Source organism: Prionailurus viverrinus, chromosome D1 (assembly GCF_022837055.1).
Source record: "Prionailurus viverrinus isolate Anna chromosome D1, UM_Priviv_1.0, whole genome shotgun sequence".
Taxonomy (NCBI): Eukaryota; Metazoa; Chordata; class Mammalia; order Carnivora; family Felidae; genus Prionailurus; species Prionailurus viverrinus.
The window spans coordinates 58,649,939-58,666,401 of NC_062570.1; the positions used below are offsets into that span (position 1 = coordinate 58,649,939).

Below are 16,463 nucleotides of genomic sequence, written 5' to 3' on the forward strand. Positions count from 1 at the left end.
ACAGGGAATCCTCAGGGAAGACAGAAACCATCTGGCCAATCAGATTGGTTATGTTCATCTTGAGGTTCAGTGGGGTGACTGATGGTTTCACCTTCACACCTGATGTTTACTTTTTTTTAATGTTTATTTATTTTTGAGAGAGAGAGAGAGAGAGAGAGAGAGAGAGAGACAGACGGAGTGCAAGTAGGGGAGGGGCAGAGGGAGAGGGAGACACACAGTCTGAAGCAAGCTCCAGGCTCTGAGCTGTCAGCACAGAGCCTGATGCAGGGCTCAAACTCAAGAACTGCGAGATCATGACCTGAGCTGAAGTCGGACGCCTAACCGTCTGAGCCACCCAGGTGCCCCCACACCTGATTTTTAATACAAGATGTCTCTGTGGGTAAAATGAGGACCAGTGTGTAGAAGTTACTGAGTGGCATTTTGACTCCATGTAAGGAAGACTTTGTGCCTTGTTGGAGCTGTCCCAAAGAGGAATGGCTGGCTTTGGTTGTGGGGAGTGCTTTTTTCTTAAGTTGTGCCAGCAGAAGCTTGACATACCCTTAAGAGGGATATTGCAGATAAAGCCTGATAGTTTGTAGTTCAGTAAATTATTAATCTATTAAGTGGATTAAATGAATATGCTGCATTTTTTTCTTTTTTTTAATACCCAATGTTATTTTCTCCTTAGTTACTGTTGCCCCTAGATGTCATCATCAACTTACATTTAAACAACCTAACTCTTCACCTTTAGAGAATTTGCTTTCATTATCACCCTCTCATTTAATCTACACTATAGTCCTATTATGGTGGATTTTTATTAGGTTTGAAAGCTGAGGCCCAGAAAGGTAATATGTCCAATGTCATCCAAGTAGCAAGCAGCACAACTAAAAAGATATCACTCAGGTTTAAATTTCAGGTTAAGTTTATTGACTTTTTTCATGAGATTAATTGTACTCATTAAGAGAGGGATGGCAGTAGTAGGGAGTTTTCTCAGGTACCTCAGGTAGAATTGAGCGAACATATATGTAAATGGGTTTATACATACACATATTTTCTCTTAAACCCACACGTGATTGTACGTGCATATAGACACACCTACTGTAGTTTAGCAGAAAGAGGCCTGGGATGGAGACCAGAAGAGTTGGATTCTAGACTTGGTTCTGTACAACCTCGGATAATTTATGTCCGTGCTCTGGACCTTGGTTTTTCCAGCTGTAAAATGAGGGGGCTGGACTAGGCCCTCTTGAAAGTTCTGTCTAGCTGTTAGACTCCTGATTCTGTCACCAGGGTGCTGTATACTCCATATCTACCACCCCAGCAGGGACCTTTCTAGCTACCCTGCCCGTAGTTGACCAGCCAGCCTTTGCTCACATATATATCTCCAGGGTATTCATTCCCTCCACAGGCAACCCTTTCTACAGTGAGAATGTCTGAATATTAGAAGGCTCTACCTTCTCCTGTGTTGAAATCTTCCTGAAGTCCCATTGAAATGTCCTGCAGCTACCTCCCACTGTCCTCACAGGCTGTCACAGTCGCTGGAAAGGACCACAATGTGCCCCTTTTCTTTAAAGCCAGTAGTGTGTGAACCTGTGGAATTTTTAAATAGAGGCTGGCTCGCCTGCCCCTCCCACTCCCACCAGGCTTCCTCCCGACACAGATTTTGTGGCTTCTAATTGCTACAGAAAATTCAGGGCACTTTAACAAATTCAGTTTAATTTTACGAACACTTGCTAAGGCTGTTTGTAATTGGGTCTCCCTCCTACTTATTCCACACTCTCTTGTTCGGCTATCAACAAGGAGACTTGGGGGTCAAGGCAAGACTCAGACATAGAGCTTTGTTCAGACATGTAAATCTGATGGTCAATAAACCGATTAGTCTAAAAGGCATCCTTGATGTAAGGATCAATGCCTTCGAAGGTGGTAGGGGCTCTCCAACTGAAAAAGATTTATGGTAGTGCAGAAGTATTGAAGAGAGGGCTAAAACAGTTTTTATCTCACTAATGTGCAGACTCTATTTATTTTCCTGTTTGATGGACCCTAAAATTATAGTTAGGGACCTGAGAGAAAGAATAGGGCCTCATAAACAAAGCCTCTTTCATAAGGCAGAGCTGGGACTTCTAGTGATCTAATTCCCTTTTTTCTGTCACAGTATTGCCTTTAATGAAATGATGACATGAAAGCCAAAATGCCAGATGTCCAAGATTGGACTGCAGAGACCTATAACTCAGAAAGGAACCGCTGCCCAGGTCATGGGAAGCCCTGAACTCTGAGCCAGCTCTGCACTGATTCGCCGTGCGATTTCGGGAAGGTCGCTGCCCCCCTCTCAGCTCCAGATTCATTTGAAATGTAAAAAGTTGAATGCAAGTCTCTAATGTCCTGAAGGCATAGCATTCCAAAGTCCTAATCCTGTGACCTTCAGACTTAGGTAGAAGTCCATTCACAAGTGCCAGACCTCCAGTGAGGGAGCTGAGTCTAAGTTCATTTCAGGAAAATCAGTGAGGTTTTTTTGTTTTTTGTTTTTGTTTGTTTGCTTTTGCATCATCAAGCCCAATAGCTTCTTTTACTTAGATGCACAGAATAACAAATCCTAAATTTTGCCTTACCCAAGGTAGCTGAGGCTATAGCTCCAGGGGACTTTATAATCCTCAGTGGTACGGACAGGACTGTCAGTCAGTTGTAGAAAGTCCACTGCAGTGATTTTCTCATAAGTCTCACTGATATACTCAGAGACGTAGAATGTCAACACTAGAATGCCTTCTGATACTATCTAGTCCAAATGAGGGTATTCCTTGAGAGAAGAATTGACCTGACTCACTGATAAAGCCCAGGATGGGAGCCCAGGCAGTTTCTGCAGCCTCTTAACACAGGTGGAAACCTTGAGAACTATTGTAGTTGGAGGAAGGAGCACTGGGTCCTGAGTCCTGGCGAGCAGTTGCTCTGTGTCAGCCATCTGTCCGTCATCTCATCTGTGAAATGTCTGTGTTGGGGGCTTAATGATCTCTAGCTCTGCTTCTTCCTTCTCAAACTGTCTGGACAAATGAGCAAGGCCTTCTTCTGCAGCATCATCTTTTGGCTGCCAAGGGTACTCTGGCTGCTGATTTGTATTCTGAGTATATGTGTATCTCATTTCATGACATGAAGAAAGGGAAACATTTTCAGAAAAAGTTATTCTTAGACTTGGAAACCAAATTCTCCTGCAGACTCTTGGTGCTTTTTGATTTTCCTCAGAGAGATAACCTCAATACTTTGTAAGGTGGTTGATTGTCCTTGTGGCATAGAGGAATAGAGCAGCCTTCCCCTAGGGATAGAAATTCCAGAGCACATTCTTGGGGAACATAAAGGAAAGTTGCCAGTATCGTTGGCTTGTTAACTTGAAAGAATTGTGAAGTCATGGTATTTTAAGCCATACAGTTTTAGAATCTTAGAATCCTGGAGTCTGTGTTCCAAGTTGGATCACACAATGGAAGTCATAGTTTAACCTCTCTATTGTAGTCTTTCAGACCAGTCTCTGCTTGCACACCACCAGGGCAGGAAGCTTACTAAGTGTTTCTCTATACAGTGAGAGAGAGAAAAGAATAATAGCTCACCTTTATGAAATGCTTTTAATGTGTCAGGCACTATTCTGAGGGCTTTGCAATTATTAATTAATGTATTTATCACAGCAACCCAATGAAATAGGTACTGTTGTCCCCATTTTACAGATGAGGAGACTGCTGTTTTCTACAGCTGTTAAATAGCAGGGCTGGGGTTCAGACCCAGGCAGTCAGTCTGGCTCCAGACTACTCATAACCGCTACTCTGTGCTGTATAGCTTTCAGAGACAGGTATCTTAGGATTCAAGGGTATCCTGCCCTTCTGCATAGAAAAGAGATGCTTTCCACTCTGGCAGGACTCCTCATAACCTTATTTTATTCCTTTAAATCAGATTGAGCAAGCTATCCCTATAGAAGTCCAAATAATAAATACTGTAGGCTTTTCAGGCCATATGGTCTCTGTCATAACTACCGTTGTAGCAGGAAAGCAGCCATAGTTGAGAAGTAAATGAATGGACATGGCTGTTACAATAAAACTTTGCTTACCAAGATAAGTTGCAATTACAAAAACTGTAGTTTTCAGGTTTTATGTATTCATTTATTTATTTAATTTTATGGTTTATTTTTTAGTAATCTCTACACCCAGCATGGGGCTTGAACCCATGACCCCAAGGTCATGAGTCACATGCTCTTCCGACTGAGCCAGCCAGGCGCCCCTATAGTTTGCCTGTTTTAAATGTTAATAGCGTGCATAAAAGATTCAGTGGTAAATTAAATTTGTGAATAGTCTCCTGCATATCCCTATCTTGGAGATTCATAGTTCATCCTGTCATTTTAAAACTTCTCAGGGTCATGGAATAAAAAACAAACCTATTTATCTCTATTCTACATTACTGCACTTTTTTTTTTTAAACAGTGATTAAAATCCTTCAGAATGCTATAGTTCATCGCACAGTCTTGGGACATGCCCATTTTGAGAACCCCCACCTTTGTTTTACAGATTAAAAAACCGTGCCTCCAAGGTGAAGTGCCCCTCAGATGGCTCCTTGTAGATATCACAGACTTAGACTTCTGTCTGCCCCTGCAGTATCTGCTTCACCTGCCTTGACCACATATCATAATTAGTGCCACAATCTAGAAACTTGGAGGAATCTGCTCCAGACTTCTCTCAGCTGATTCACACCTCCATGTCTAGTTTCTCTTTTTTCACAATGCTACCTTCTCCTGAGTGTATTCTTTCCACTCCATCTTCATTGCTACTTATTTCCCAAATGTATTTGACCACAAAACCAGTTTCTCGTGGAATAAACTATGGATCTGCAGATGGAAAAGTAAATGACATGATTCCAGGGAAGAGGACAAGGATGCCTTTCGGTGGTGCCTTTTGTGGTGACCAAATAGCAGCGTTCATATCCTACTGAGTACTTCATCAGGGTCCGGGAGGTGGGGGGGGGGGGGGGGGGGGGACGCCAGGCCAGTGCTGTGGATGGAGACAGATTTGTGACCTTACAGCAGCTTGCTTTTACTTGGGGATAGGGTAAAAGAGACCTAGGATCTTTAGAAAAATGGGATTTTAGTTCAGGAGGAGATCTTCATTCTTAGCCTTCTGATTTAACAAAATAGGAAACTAAAGCCCAGACACTTGATAATAGGCACACCAAATTGGAAAAAAAAAAAGCCTGAACTGAAGCCTTGGTCTGTTTTCTTCCAATAAAGCACCCCTCTCTGCTCTGCCCCCCAGTCCCTTCTTGCAGAATCAGCACCACGTTGCTGACAGTCCTTGGTGAGCATCTTGTAGGTGAAAGACCTTACTTTGAGACAGGAGAAGGTCAGTGATGTACCAACCAGACTGAGCCTGGATGGGAAGCCCAGGGAAGAAGTATCAGCAACACCCCATTGGAGATCCAAAGCCAAGGTCTTCTGGCACTGTCCCTTCAACTTAGAAAGAAGGAGCAGTTTGTAAAAACACTTGCCCTTTCTGAGCCCGTTGTATAGAGTAAGAGAGTTAGGGGTCACTTGATGATCACTTGGTTTCCATAGAATCATTTCATTTTGTGTTCTGTGAGTACACAGTCTTGTTCCTGGGTGATTTATGTCTCAGCTTTTTCCTGTGGACATAGGATCTGACTCTATTTTCCAGAACAGTCAAAGGTAGCACAGTTTAATCGAGTCGCTGATTGTGAGCTCCCTGGGGCCCAGGTTTCAGGTTGATGTGAACTTTCATGACCCCTGACTTGAGGCAGAGGTGGTTCCCTCCAAGCCCCAGGAGTGGGGGGAAAGGCTGGCTCTGAATGGTGTTTTCTGTGGGCTTTTCACCTTAACCCTCTCAGGGAGGAAGGGGAATGTGGGAGAGAGAATTCCAAAAAGAGAGACACAAGGAGAGAAAAAGAATAAGGGGGAAAACAAAAGAGAAACAGCAGCAGAAGACACCTGGGCTGCTGAGTGAGGAGACAGAAAAGCAGGAAGACAGAGTGCAATAAAAGGGCAAGTGGGCGGAGGGTCTCCTGTCTGTGTGTACGTGCCTGTCTCACAGCACGTAGACAGAATCCCAAACTGTCTGAGCTGCAAGGGTCCCTTAGGAGATCATCTGGTTCCAGCCTCTTATTTTATATGTCATACCCCTGAGACCCAGAAAAATACAAGATGCCAGAATCACTTGTGTGCCCTGTGCACCAGGACTGAGGGAGCTGCCTCTGGGGCCAAGGCTCTCTGGGTGGAGCCCTGTTCACTGTTCTCATCTGTGTTTCCAGCCTGGAATCAGCCCATCCTTGTCTGGGGAGTCGTGACTGGGACCTGCTACCTTCTGACAATGTTCTGTCCACTAACTGGAAGTCTCTCTTATTGCCTTGGTACAGGATATACTGCAGGGACACCGTACAAGGTCCCACCGACCCAGAGTAATACTGCTCCACCCCCCTACTCCCCATCACCCAACCCCTATCAGACGGCCATGTATCCAATCAGAAGTGCCTACCCCCAGCAGAATCTGTATGCCCAGGTAGGTGCACGTGGAAGCCTGGGCCCACCACTTCTGCAGGTAAAGGAGTGACCAGCCTAGGAGGGTTGGGGGTGGGTGAGGAAGAGAGGGAAGGCAAGTTCATGGCTCTGGCCACTTGTCACTATTATATCATAGAAACGGTAGCCCTGTAGTCTACACACTCCCTCACCCCACCTCAGCCCCTCAGGGGTGATGCATGAAGCCATTGAGATGAATAGCACCCAGAATGTCAAAGGAGCAGGGGCCCCTGGAAATCATCTAGCTCAATTCCTTCTTTTTTTTTTTTTTTTTTCTGGAGAGAGAGAATGAGGGGGAGAGGGAAAGAGAATTTTAAGTAGTCTCCACGCCCAGTGTGGAGCTCAATACAGGGCTCAGTCTTACCACCATGAGACTATGACCTGAGCTGAAATCAAGAGTTGGATGTTTAACTGACTGAGCCACCCAGGCACCCCACTCAATTCCTTTTTATACAAGTGGGGAAGCTGAGACCCAGAGGAGAGTGAGTTGTCCAAGGTCACACAGGGAGTTGTTGGTTGAGTCAGGATGAGACCCCATGTGTCTTGGGCTTCTCTCCCTAACCTCCACACCTACCCTTCCTTGATAAAGTCTGTGAGCTGAACAGGGAGGAGATAAGTTCTCAGGCTCTGTCACCAGTTCCCTGTGTGACCATCAGTAAGTTATTTCTCTGAGTGCCTTAGTGTCCCCATCTGGGCTCTTTCAGCTAGAGAGAATGTGTGTACTCTGAGGGGATGGCTATGACAGGGACTATATGAGGCTCCAGCATACCACATGGCACATTTTTTCTGGGGTGACAGTTCTACATGAGGTTTTTAAGTAGTGAGGAGAACACTTTTTGATTTAAAGAACAGCTACATTGTTCAATAGAATGCAAAACTTTTAAAAGATAGAACAGTGGGCTGGAGATCGTTTTTCTGGTTTGTGGTAGGCTGCTTTGCACTATGTTTTCAGACCTCTGGGATTATAAACCCATATTCTGAGGCTCCTGTCATTAGTTAGTAGAGGCATTGGGAAAGCTCTGGAGTAAGGTGACCCAGGGGGCTGTGTCTACTCCCCACAAAGGTCACCAGGCCTGTGGGCTGTGGCAGCAGGAAGCAGCCATGTGATCTAGGCAGTGGGAAGTCACCTAAGACAACTGTCTCCATCCTCACCTCTTTGCCTAAAGAGAAATAGTAAGAGACATCTGGGGAAATGCTCTGCATTTGTGACAGTCCCCAGTAGGTAAAACGGCAGTACTCGCACCAGTGTGATCGCCCCGCTGGTAATTCCTCATGTGCATGCACACAGTGGTCTGGATTCACCAGCCCAAACCATATCCTCACTCACTGACTGTGGTCCCTGCCTTTACATTTTAGGCAGCTCATAGAAGCACACTGCAGTAAGATCCAACCATTTTAAAATGACAGAATTCGGGCTGTTACCTATTAGATCACATAGCAACCCTAGGAGCAAAGCAGGACAGGGTTGGAGCCTTATTTTTCGTAATTCATAACGAAAAGCTGAGCCCGTTACTGCACAGTCCAGAGTCATGTAGTAAGACAGACACAGAGTCCCAACTGGGGCCCAGACCTTGTATCTCTAGGTCCATGCTTATCTGGCCCTATCCCATAGGGTCTGGGAGGAACAGGCTCCCCCTCCCTTTTCCTCCTCCCCATGTCCTACCCCACATCTCCAAAAGCTTTTGTGACCTCGGCCTCTTTTCCCTCAGGGAGCCTACTACACACAGCCGGTGTATGCTGCCCAGCCCCACGTCATCCACCACACCACGGTTGTCCAGCCCAACAGCATTCCCTCCGCCATCTACCCAGCGCCTGTTGCTGCCCCCCGGACCAACGGTGTGGCCATGGGCATGGTGGCCGGCACCACCATGGCAATGTCAGCAGGTGAGGGCAGCATCTATGTCAGTGTCCATTCCCCTTCTCCAGAAACTCATGACAGACTGGAGAACACAGTCATGGAATCGAGTGTCCCATAGCATGAGAAATTCTGTTCTGGGGGTTTCTGGGAATCTTGTCCATAGGGATGAGAAAGATTTCACCGAGGAGGACATACTGAGCTAGACCTTAAAGGGTGAACAGAAGCTAACCAGAGAGATGGAAGAGGGGAGGGAGGGCAGTCCAGGTGGAAAGAACATGAGCATAACACGTTCACAGAATGGAAATGGTCCAAGGCCCTTAGAAAAAAGGGGCATGGGTTTGGAAGAGCAGCTGGAGTAGTCAGCAAAGTAAAGTGGGGAGACTCGAATACCTCTAGGTAACGGGGAGCTAGCAAAGGGGTTCAAGCAGAGGAGAGATGGTTTTGGTTTAAACGTTCTCGGGCTGCAGGGTGGAGGCACAGTTATATAGGAGAGGCTGGAAGCAGGTAGGTCGGTGGGGAGGCTGTCATTTAGAGGAAAGATGATGGCACTAATACTCTGGTAGCAGCAGGGTTCTAGAAGGGAGTGCACGGGGCTAATGTTATTGAGCAGGCAGAAGCTTAAGCCCCTGTCCAATAATTAATTGTAAGGCATGAGGGACCCCTTTTCCATTTCTGGCTTACTCCAGAAATCGCATCAGAGCCCTGCCCTTCAGGAACCCTGAGGATAGGGATGGAGACGACACCGGGAGAGTAAGTTTAGGGAAGTCTCTGGGTGCACGGCGGACATTCAGAAGAAGAGCGTGAGATGACAAGAGGGTTGTGGATAACTTTTAGAGACCCAACTTTTAAAGAATCATTTGAGGGAAGAGAGTACAAGGGGTCTAGTGGGCAGGGGGTGAGAATTGGGATTTTATGTGGCCCCCTAATGTAAGGGGTTGTTGAGGCCTCATTCCCTAAATCAGGTTAGCAAGCTATCGAATATCTGCTTGGTGCCAGCCTTCGTTCTGGTCCTGGGGACCAGTTACTGATAGATCAGACCAGAGCCCTGCCTTTAGGAACAGCAGGGCCCATGGGAAATACAACCATATAAACCAACAATTTCCACTCAGTAGATTACAAAAAGCATACAAAGAAGAGTAGAAGGAGGCCACTGAAGATGAGTGATTGACTCTGTCTTGGCGTATCAGCAAAATTTTCCCTAACGAGAGGAAGCCTGGCAAGGTGGGAGGGGCAGGAAGTTCATGAGCAGTTGGGGGGCCCAGGTTGGGGAGCAGTTGTGTGAAAGACTATGGCTTCATCCTCTTCATCCCAGCACCCTGGGACAGCCTCACTGGGTTTACTCTTCTCTCTGGATGCTCAGGTACCCTGCTGACTGCACCCCAGCACACCGCGATTGGGGCACACCCTGTGTCCATGCCAACATACAGGGCCCAAGGGACCCCTGCGTACAGCTATGTGCCCCCGCACTGGTAAAGCCTGCAGCCCATCCAAGTGAGTGGGGCCTGGGCTGGGAGAGGTAGGAGGATGACCAAATATCAGAACCGCCCCTAGCAAAGCACAGGTGTTGGTAGGGGCCAGTGACAGTTACCAGTTGCTTTCCTGCTCTGAGTTCAGTAATATTACCCTTAATGATAGCTGTCACTTTCCATATGTTCTAGATACGTTACGTGTGTTATCTCATAATCCTTAGAGCAGCTCTGTGAAATGAGGATTATTAGTTCTGTTTTACTGATAAATGCATAGTTCAACAGCACTGAACCAGTAAGAATTAAGCTGGAACTTGAACTCCAGCCCTCTAGTGCTAAATTCTGTGCTCTATACCTACAGTCTCTAGACTTCCTTTAACTCTGGTCCTCATTCTTCAGATGCAATCTTACCTTAATCAGATGTTGGTGATGATAGTGGGGGAGGGGGGCGGCTGGAGACCTTGGGCCAACATCCCCCCCCCCCCCACCAGCTTCCTTACTGCCCTCGACTGCTCCTGAGGGACATCAACTTTTAATACCTCTGCCCTACCTCCTGATCTCCCCTACCCTCCACGTCCTCCAGGACCTCTCGGCACTGGACAGGAAGCAGGCAGCTCCACTAGGGAGGCACAGAGGACTCCATTTAGGGCTCCCACAGTGAGGGGAGGGGATCCAGTGGCTTCCTGAAATGGCCTGACAGGAATATCATGGTCACTAATGGCTCTCCTCTTCCTTCCTCAGATCTGGAGTCACACATTGTATGCAACTACTCAAGTCTTACACAGGTGCTGGAGCAGTTCCCTAGCAGCACCACCTCTATTTGCAAGAAGAGACAACGGAAGTGCAAGGGTCACTTTATGCATCTTTAACGGTTTTGGTTTTTATTTTTGGTTTTTGTAAAAGCTGCTTTTTCTAATCTCCTGCCTCTCCCCAATGTCTCCTTCTTAGCAGCTACCCTTCCAGCTCTGTCCCCTCCTCCTGACCAAGCACATCCTCTCTGCTCTTCTCTCCTTCCCCAAGCATCCAGTCCCCGGGGATCTTAGTTTAGTGGCAGAGAGCAGGGTTTATTGCAATGGTTCAGCTGAAGGTGTGATTTCCTTTGAAGAGCGTAACACTTGTGGCCCTTGGGTCTAGGGTAGGAACTCAAAGCTGTTGAGCAGGTTACATCTCTGGGAGATTGTTCTTTATTTTTCCGGAGCAAGATTAGTTTAGGACGTTACTATGTCCTGACACAAAGGAAATGTCTTCTGAGAACCATCGCAACAGACCGAGAACAGGACCACCTGAATTAGGTAGGAGTGTTCATAGCAGCTTAATACCCCAGGTGAGAACCTGGGGAAACCAGATTCTTTCTTTGGGAGAACTTGAGGGAGGGTAGGGGGAGGGAGGGCACTGGGGGAAGGAAGAGGGGAGAGAGGTGCTTGCCTGCTGGCTTTGATTTGTAAGGTCTCTCGCCAAATTGTCTGGGCCTGGACCTTCTGATTTGCACAGTGTTGTTAACTGACCTGGCACTTCCTCAAAATGTAATTTTGACCTCAGTCCTGCCAAGCAGCTGCAGGGTGATGGTATCCCAGCCTCCCAAAGCCTTGGAAGGCCAGATGCCCTATGTAATCCAGACCTTGGCCCTTGAGCCCACAGGGACCCACTCTGATGAGATGCTTCCTCCTGATTAGAGTGGGAACCTATGGCATTTCTCTCCCTTCCCTCTGCCCTTCCCAGTGCCAGGGCTCACCAGCCTGTCCGTGGGGCTCTTGGTTATCTTGTGCCATTCACGGCCAAAGTGAAGGAACCACATTCCAGGTGGGTGCTGGCAGCTCTGAAGGTCAGGATAGTGAAGGAAAAGCAATAGCAATAAACATTTCATAGACTCATGGAACTGACGGGACCTTAGCAATCATCTCATCCATTCCCCTGTTTGATAGATGAGGAAGCTGAGGCTCAGAGAAGATGAAAGAACTTCCCTAGATCCTGCAGTAAATTAGCATTAAATGCAGGCTTCCTACCTAGGGGCATGTTATCCACAAAAATTTAACTAGGGATGGATTGGCTTGGTTTTGTAGAAATTAAGTCAGCAGCACTCACACCCGGTGAACTCTGGAACAGTCTCTGGGCTCTTGTTTCTGCTCTTTTTCTCCATCAATTCCAAAGCGGGGTTAAAGACTGGGCAGAGGTCACATGGGGGCAAATGGCAGGAACAGAAATTGCAAATGAAGAAATAGCATTTGGAAATTCTGTGAAGACATCTAGAACTTTCGTTCTATACCTGACTCCAGCCCTAGGAGAAGGAGAAAGCGGGCTGGCTGAAAAGGAGGATCTATGCTTTTAGGACAAAAGCCCCTCCTCCTGAAAAGAGAAGGGGACAAGGATGAGGCCCAGGAGGCATGGGAGAAGAGGAACCCCCAAGTCAGGAGTCCAGGCTAGTCTCAGCCAGGAGCCCAGGTTGCCCAGCATTGTCCCCTGCACCCAGCTTTTGGCTGAGCCAGCAGCTCCTGTGGGGGTGGGGGTGCAGGAACATTTTACTGTACAAAATGGGATCATTGATAACATTTGGGACTTTTAAACAACCCTTTTCATTTTAAATTCACATGCACTTGGACATACCCTTACCCCTACCTCCCATGTCTCCCTTAAAGGAGGAAGAAATCAGGAAACTCTTGAGCCAGAAGGACCTCAGAGGTTGTCTGGCATTCCCAGGAGGGCAAAGCCCATCAGCATCCAACCCAGAGCCAGGAGTTGGGGGACCCACCTTCTTGGCTTTCCAGGGAACTGCAGGACCAGTAAGGAGAAACCTAGCTGTTCTAAATGGTCTGTTCTAGAGTGCTGATGGGGTTTCATTTTAAAACAACAAAGTTTTCCAGTGTTAACCCATTTTTTGCAGATACCTCCTCCTGCTCTCTGGTTTTGTAAGGGTGGGTGAAGGTTGTTCTAGATTATGTCATATGTGTGTGGAAAATGCCAAAATAATACTAATGATAATAATAGGAAACCTTTGCATTTGTCAGGTGCTTCATAGATTTCAGAGCCCTTCACAGCCTTTAATTTACTGGCCCTGAGAGAGAGAGAGAGACGGGGTTAGAGTTGTTACACCCATCTAACAAATGAGGAAACTGATTGTAGAAGAAAAGGGAGCTTGCCAAGGTGAGCAGAATGCTAGCTAGTATCCTAATAGGTTTCCATGTACCCTGCTACCTCTAGGTGGGCTGGGTAGAACCACAGAGAGGAAGTAAAAAGGGGGAGACCTAGGAATGGCCCTGTTGCTTTTGTTCTTTCTATGCCAGTAAGTAAAAACTAACATCTAGTACCTCACAGTTCACAAAGCAATTTCACATCCATCATGTGGCTTTAACCCTGTGAAATAGATGATTCCTATTTGATCCATGAGGAAACTGAGACTTGGGAAAGCAAAGTGATTTGCTCATAAGTGGCAGAGCCACTTGAATCCCAGTTTGTCTGCTTTCCCTCCAGTCTGACTGCACATACAGGCTTGAGGACTAAAGCATCTATGCTCTGCACCCTTTCTTTGCCCTAGTCTGTAATTCCAGATCAAAGACAGGCCCCAAGGCAAAAACAAGGTGCAGAAAGGCTGTGGTCTGGAAGAGCCCCAAGTCCAGCACCCTCTTTTCAGTGTGCATGGTGGAGCCCCAGTTCTGCTGGCCTCCCCCTCTTGCTTTGACGGAGATCCACAAGCCTGGCCAAGCTTGGGGAGTCATCGCAAAGGGAACAAGTCCAGGAGAGCAGGGGTAGTAGTAGTGTGCCTCTGGCAGAATGAACATTCGTGGCGGGATCATAGGCATCTCTTGGGAGGCATCTAAAGATACTGGGTAGCCCATTGGTAAAGCTGGACAGAAGGTCAGAGCTGGAAGGGCCCTGTCATTGTTAGGAAGGCCAGCAAGCCAGAGAGGACAAGGAGTGTGCCCACATGACATAGAGAGCTACAGTGCTGGCACCAGCATGCAGACACCTCCACTCCAGTGCCTGCCCCCAGTACCACAAGCTCGGTGGCCAGGGTTAGGGGTACAGGTGGTTTTAGTCACCAGCCAACCCTCTTGGCTTCCCCAACTTGTACCTGACTCCCTTTCCTCATTAGCCTGGGGCCCAGGAATCTGGAGTCTGGAGTGCCCCCCAGTGGTGAGAGCCTGAAACATAACTTTTCTGCCACTTGTGAAAACATTTTTTTCCTCACGAGACGGGACAGTTGCTGTGGCTCTTCTCTCTTGGCAATGACCCTAAAGTGTATATCCCCTTATCTAAATATCGAACAAGGACACACAAACCTATCCACATGTTTTTTTTAATGTACAAAGTGCTTTGACATTCATTGATTGCCAAATCCTCATTTTATAGATGGAAAAAACTTAAGTCTTAAAAGGCTTAGGAGACTTGGGGCACGTGGCTGGCTCAGTTGGTAGAGCATGTGACTCTTGATCTCGGTTGTGAGTTCAAGCCCTATGCTGGGCCTAGAGCTTACTTTAAAAAAAAAAAATGGCTGAAGAGATTTGCCAAAAGTCATACAGTTAAGAGAAAGAGCTGAGATTTGAACTCTTCAAATCCTCTGCTCTTTCTGCTGGCACCTGCTGGATCTCAGTGGCAGGCATTAAGAAGGGGTGGGCTGCTCCCTGTCTGTTTCAAACAGAGGAAGACTCCAAAAGACCTGGGGAGCTCAGTCTTCCTAATTGAGATTTTTTATGAGGGGCCCCGAGGACCCTGGCAGCACCAGGAGGATGAAAATTGTCAACAGAAGGCCTAACCTGAACATAACACTTTGGGGTCATGATGCCGAGAGCTGAAGACACATTCAAGGGCAGCCCCCAGGTTTCTGTCCATTGAAAGACCCGTGTCCCAGGGAAGCCTGCATACCCCTTGCTTTCTGACCCCGGAGGGCCTGCCCACTGTCCAAACGCAGTGAGTCGACACGCCCAGGGGACCTGATGTAGCCTTGAATGGCCAAAAGCACATGCCTTCAATCCCTGGGCCTGCTTTTCCTATGGGTGAGAACCAGGACCAAGAGAGACACTGTATAGTTCCAAGTTTCAGGTTTACCAATCTCAGCTGGAATGCTCCTTTGGAGGGGCTTACTCTGTTCTGAGTGGCATTGAGAAATGAATCACATGGAGCATAAAAGGCAGGCAGGCCCTTAGTCACCAAGTTCTGGCGTCCTTGTGTAGACAAGATTTAGCCAAGAGCCCCAGTGAGGCCCTGGCTGAGCCAAGCCCGGAGCCCTGCATATCAGATTCCTTGGGTCTGCCTCATGGCCAGAGAAGGAAGGCCTAGAGGACATGGATCTTGGTCTTTGTGTGGTCTTGGTTATAGCACTCTGGCTGGATTAATCATTTAGGTATCACCATGGCATTTCTTAGTTGCATTTGAGTGAAGATAAATGGAAGCCCTGTTTTTCCACCCTCTGTTCTACCACATCACTACAGAGTGTGCAGTCCCCAGCTGCTTGCCAAGCTTCAGAGTCCAGAGAGGGGCAGGTTAGGCAGTGGAGTGAGCAGGTAGGAGGCAGGTTCCGTGCAGGGGCACAGCCCCAGGGGAATCCAGGCCCAGCCCAACAGCAGAGGAAGCTCAACCAGGCTAACACTGAATTCCATTCCTGAGCCTCAGAGATCAAGTTTCCATGGGCATGCCAGGTTGGCTGCAGGGTTTGTCCTTTACCTCTGTTCCCTTCTCCTAGAAAACTTGTTTCTGAAGTTATGTATTACATGGTTCCAGGGCCCAGCCTTCACAATTCCTGCCTGGCAGGCCAGCTTCAACATTCCATAGCCAACTTTGCCTGAGCCAGACTTGGGCCCTGTTCCCTCAGTTTCTCCAATGGTTATTTTCTATCTTGCATGCTGTTGAGTCCAACCCAGTGGCCAAGTGAGGAACACAGGAGTTGGGACTGGCTGCCACAAAACCAGAAAGGGTAACTAGAGCTCTTGCTTCCCTGCGGCTGCATCCATAGTCCCTGGGCATTCATGCTGTGGCGGTGAGGCCCTGGACCCATTGCAGCTCCTGGCAGAGTGGGTACTCTCCTTCCTGAAGAGAACCTATAGAACAGCTTTGCAGATAAGTACCAGCCCATAGGAGTCAAATGGGTGAAATCCTCTTTGGGCCTGACCCCAGCAAGACCAGCATCTCAAGGCTCTAGCCTTCCTCCTCATGCCTGTGAGTCAGGAAAAGAGTGGGATTGCCCACAGACCACCTTCTCAAGTCAGCCAGATCGTGTGGATCTATGGTGGGACTCAAGCTCCTCCTTACCCCAAGGGGAGGTAAGGTCAGGCCTCTAGCAACTTGGAGTTGTCTATAATGACCTTTAAAGGCCCAAGGGTCTATCTCCTGACTAAAGGCATTGCATCCCTATATCATATCACGTGACAGAGAAACCTGTTCTCGTGGCATGTAACATCCCTGTGAGAGCATTGTATATGATTTTGTATTTTTTAATTCATTTTAATCTACAGGTTGGAATCTAATTTTTAAATTTTATTGGAACTCACATTTTAAAAAGAAAAGCATTTAAAATAATAATAATAAACCTTTGACCGGTGTCTTCCAAGTAGTTTGATCAAAGAACTTATCAGTGTTTTCAAAACACAGCCTGGAGTGTAAAGATTGGAAAGCCCCGTGGCCT

The 16,463-nt window shown here is 47.3% G+C and overlaps 1 protein-coding gene and 1 non-coding gene across 4 annotated transcripts in view; one reads left to right on the forward strand and one right to left on the reverse strand.

The window, feature by feature from the left end:
- The window catches only part of FAM168A (family with sequence similarity 168 member A), a 200,001-nt gene extending 187,165 nt beyond the window's left edge, over positions 1–12,836 (forward strand). For all 3 annotated transcript variants that reach the window (XM_047877052.1, XM_047877051.1, XM_047877053.1), the window contains 4 exons: positions 6,367–6,509; positions 8,236–8,410; positions 9,745–9,875; positions 10,592–12,836. In XM_047877052.1, coding sequence (XP_047733008.1) covers positions 6,367–6,509; positions 8,236–8,410; positions 9,745–9,857 — 431 coding nt within the window. In that variant the 3' untranslated portion in view covers positions 9,858–9,875; positions 10,592–12,836. The remainder of the gene's footprint in view (positions 1–6,366; positions 6,510–8,235; positions 8,411–9,744; positions 9,876–10,591) is intronic.
- TRNAM-CAU (transfer RNA methionine (anticodon CAU)) lies at positions 4,151–4,223 on the reverse strand. Its single transcript has one exon. It is a non-coding gene; the product is annotated as a tRNA-Met (tRNA).
- Positions 12,837–16,463: the final 3,627 nt, after the last annotated feature.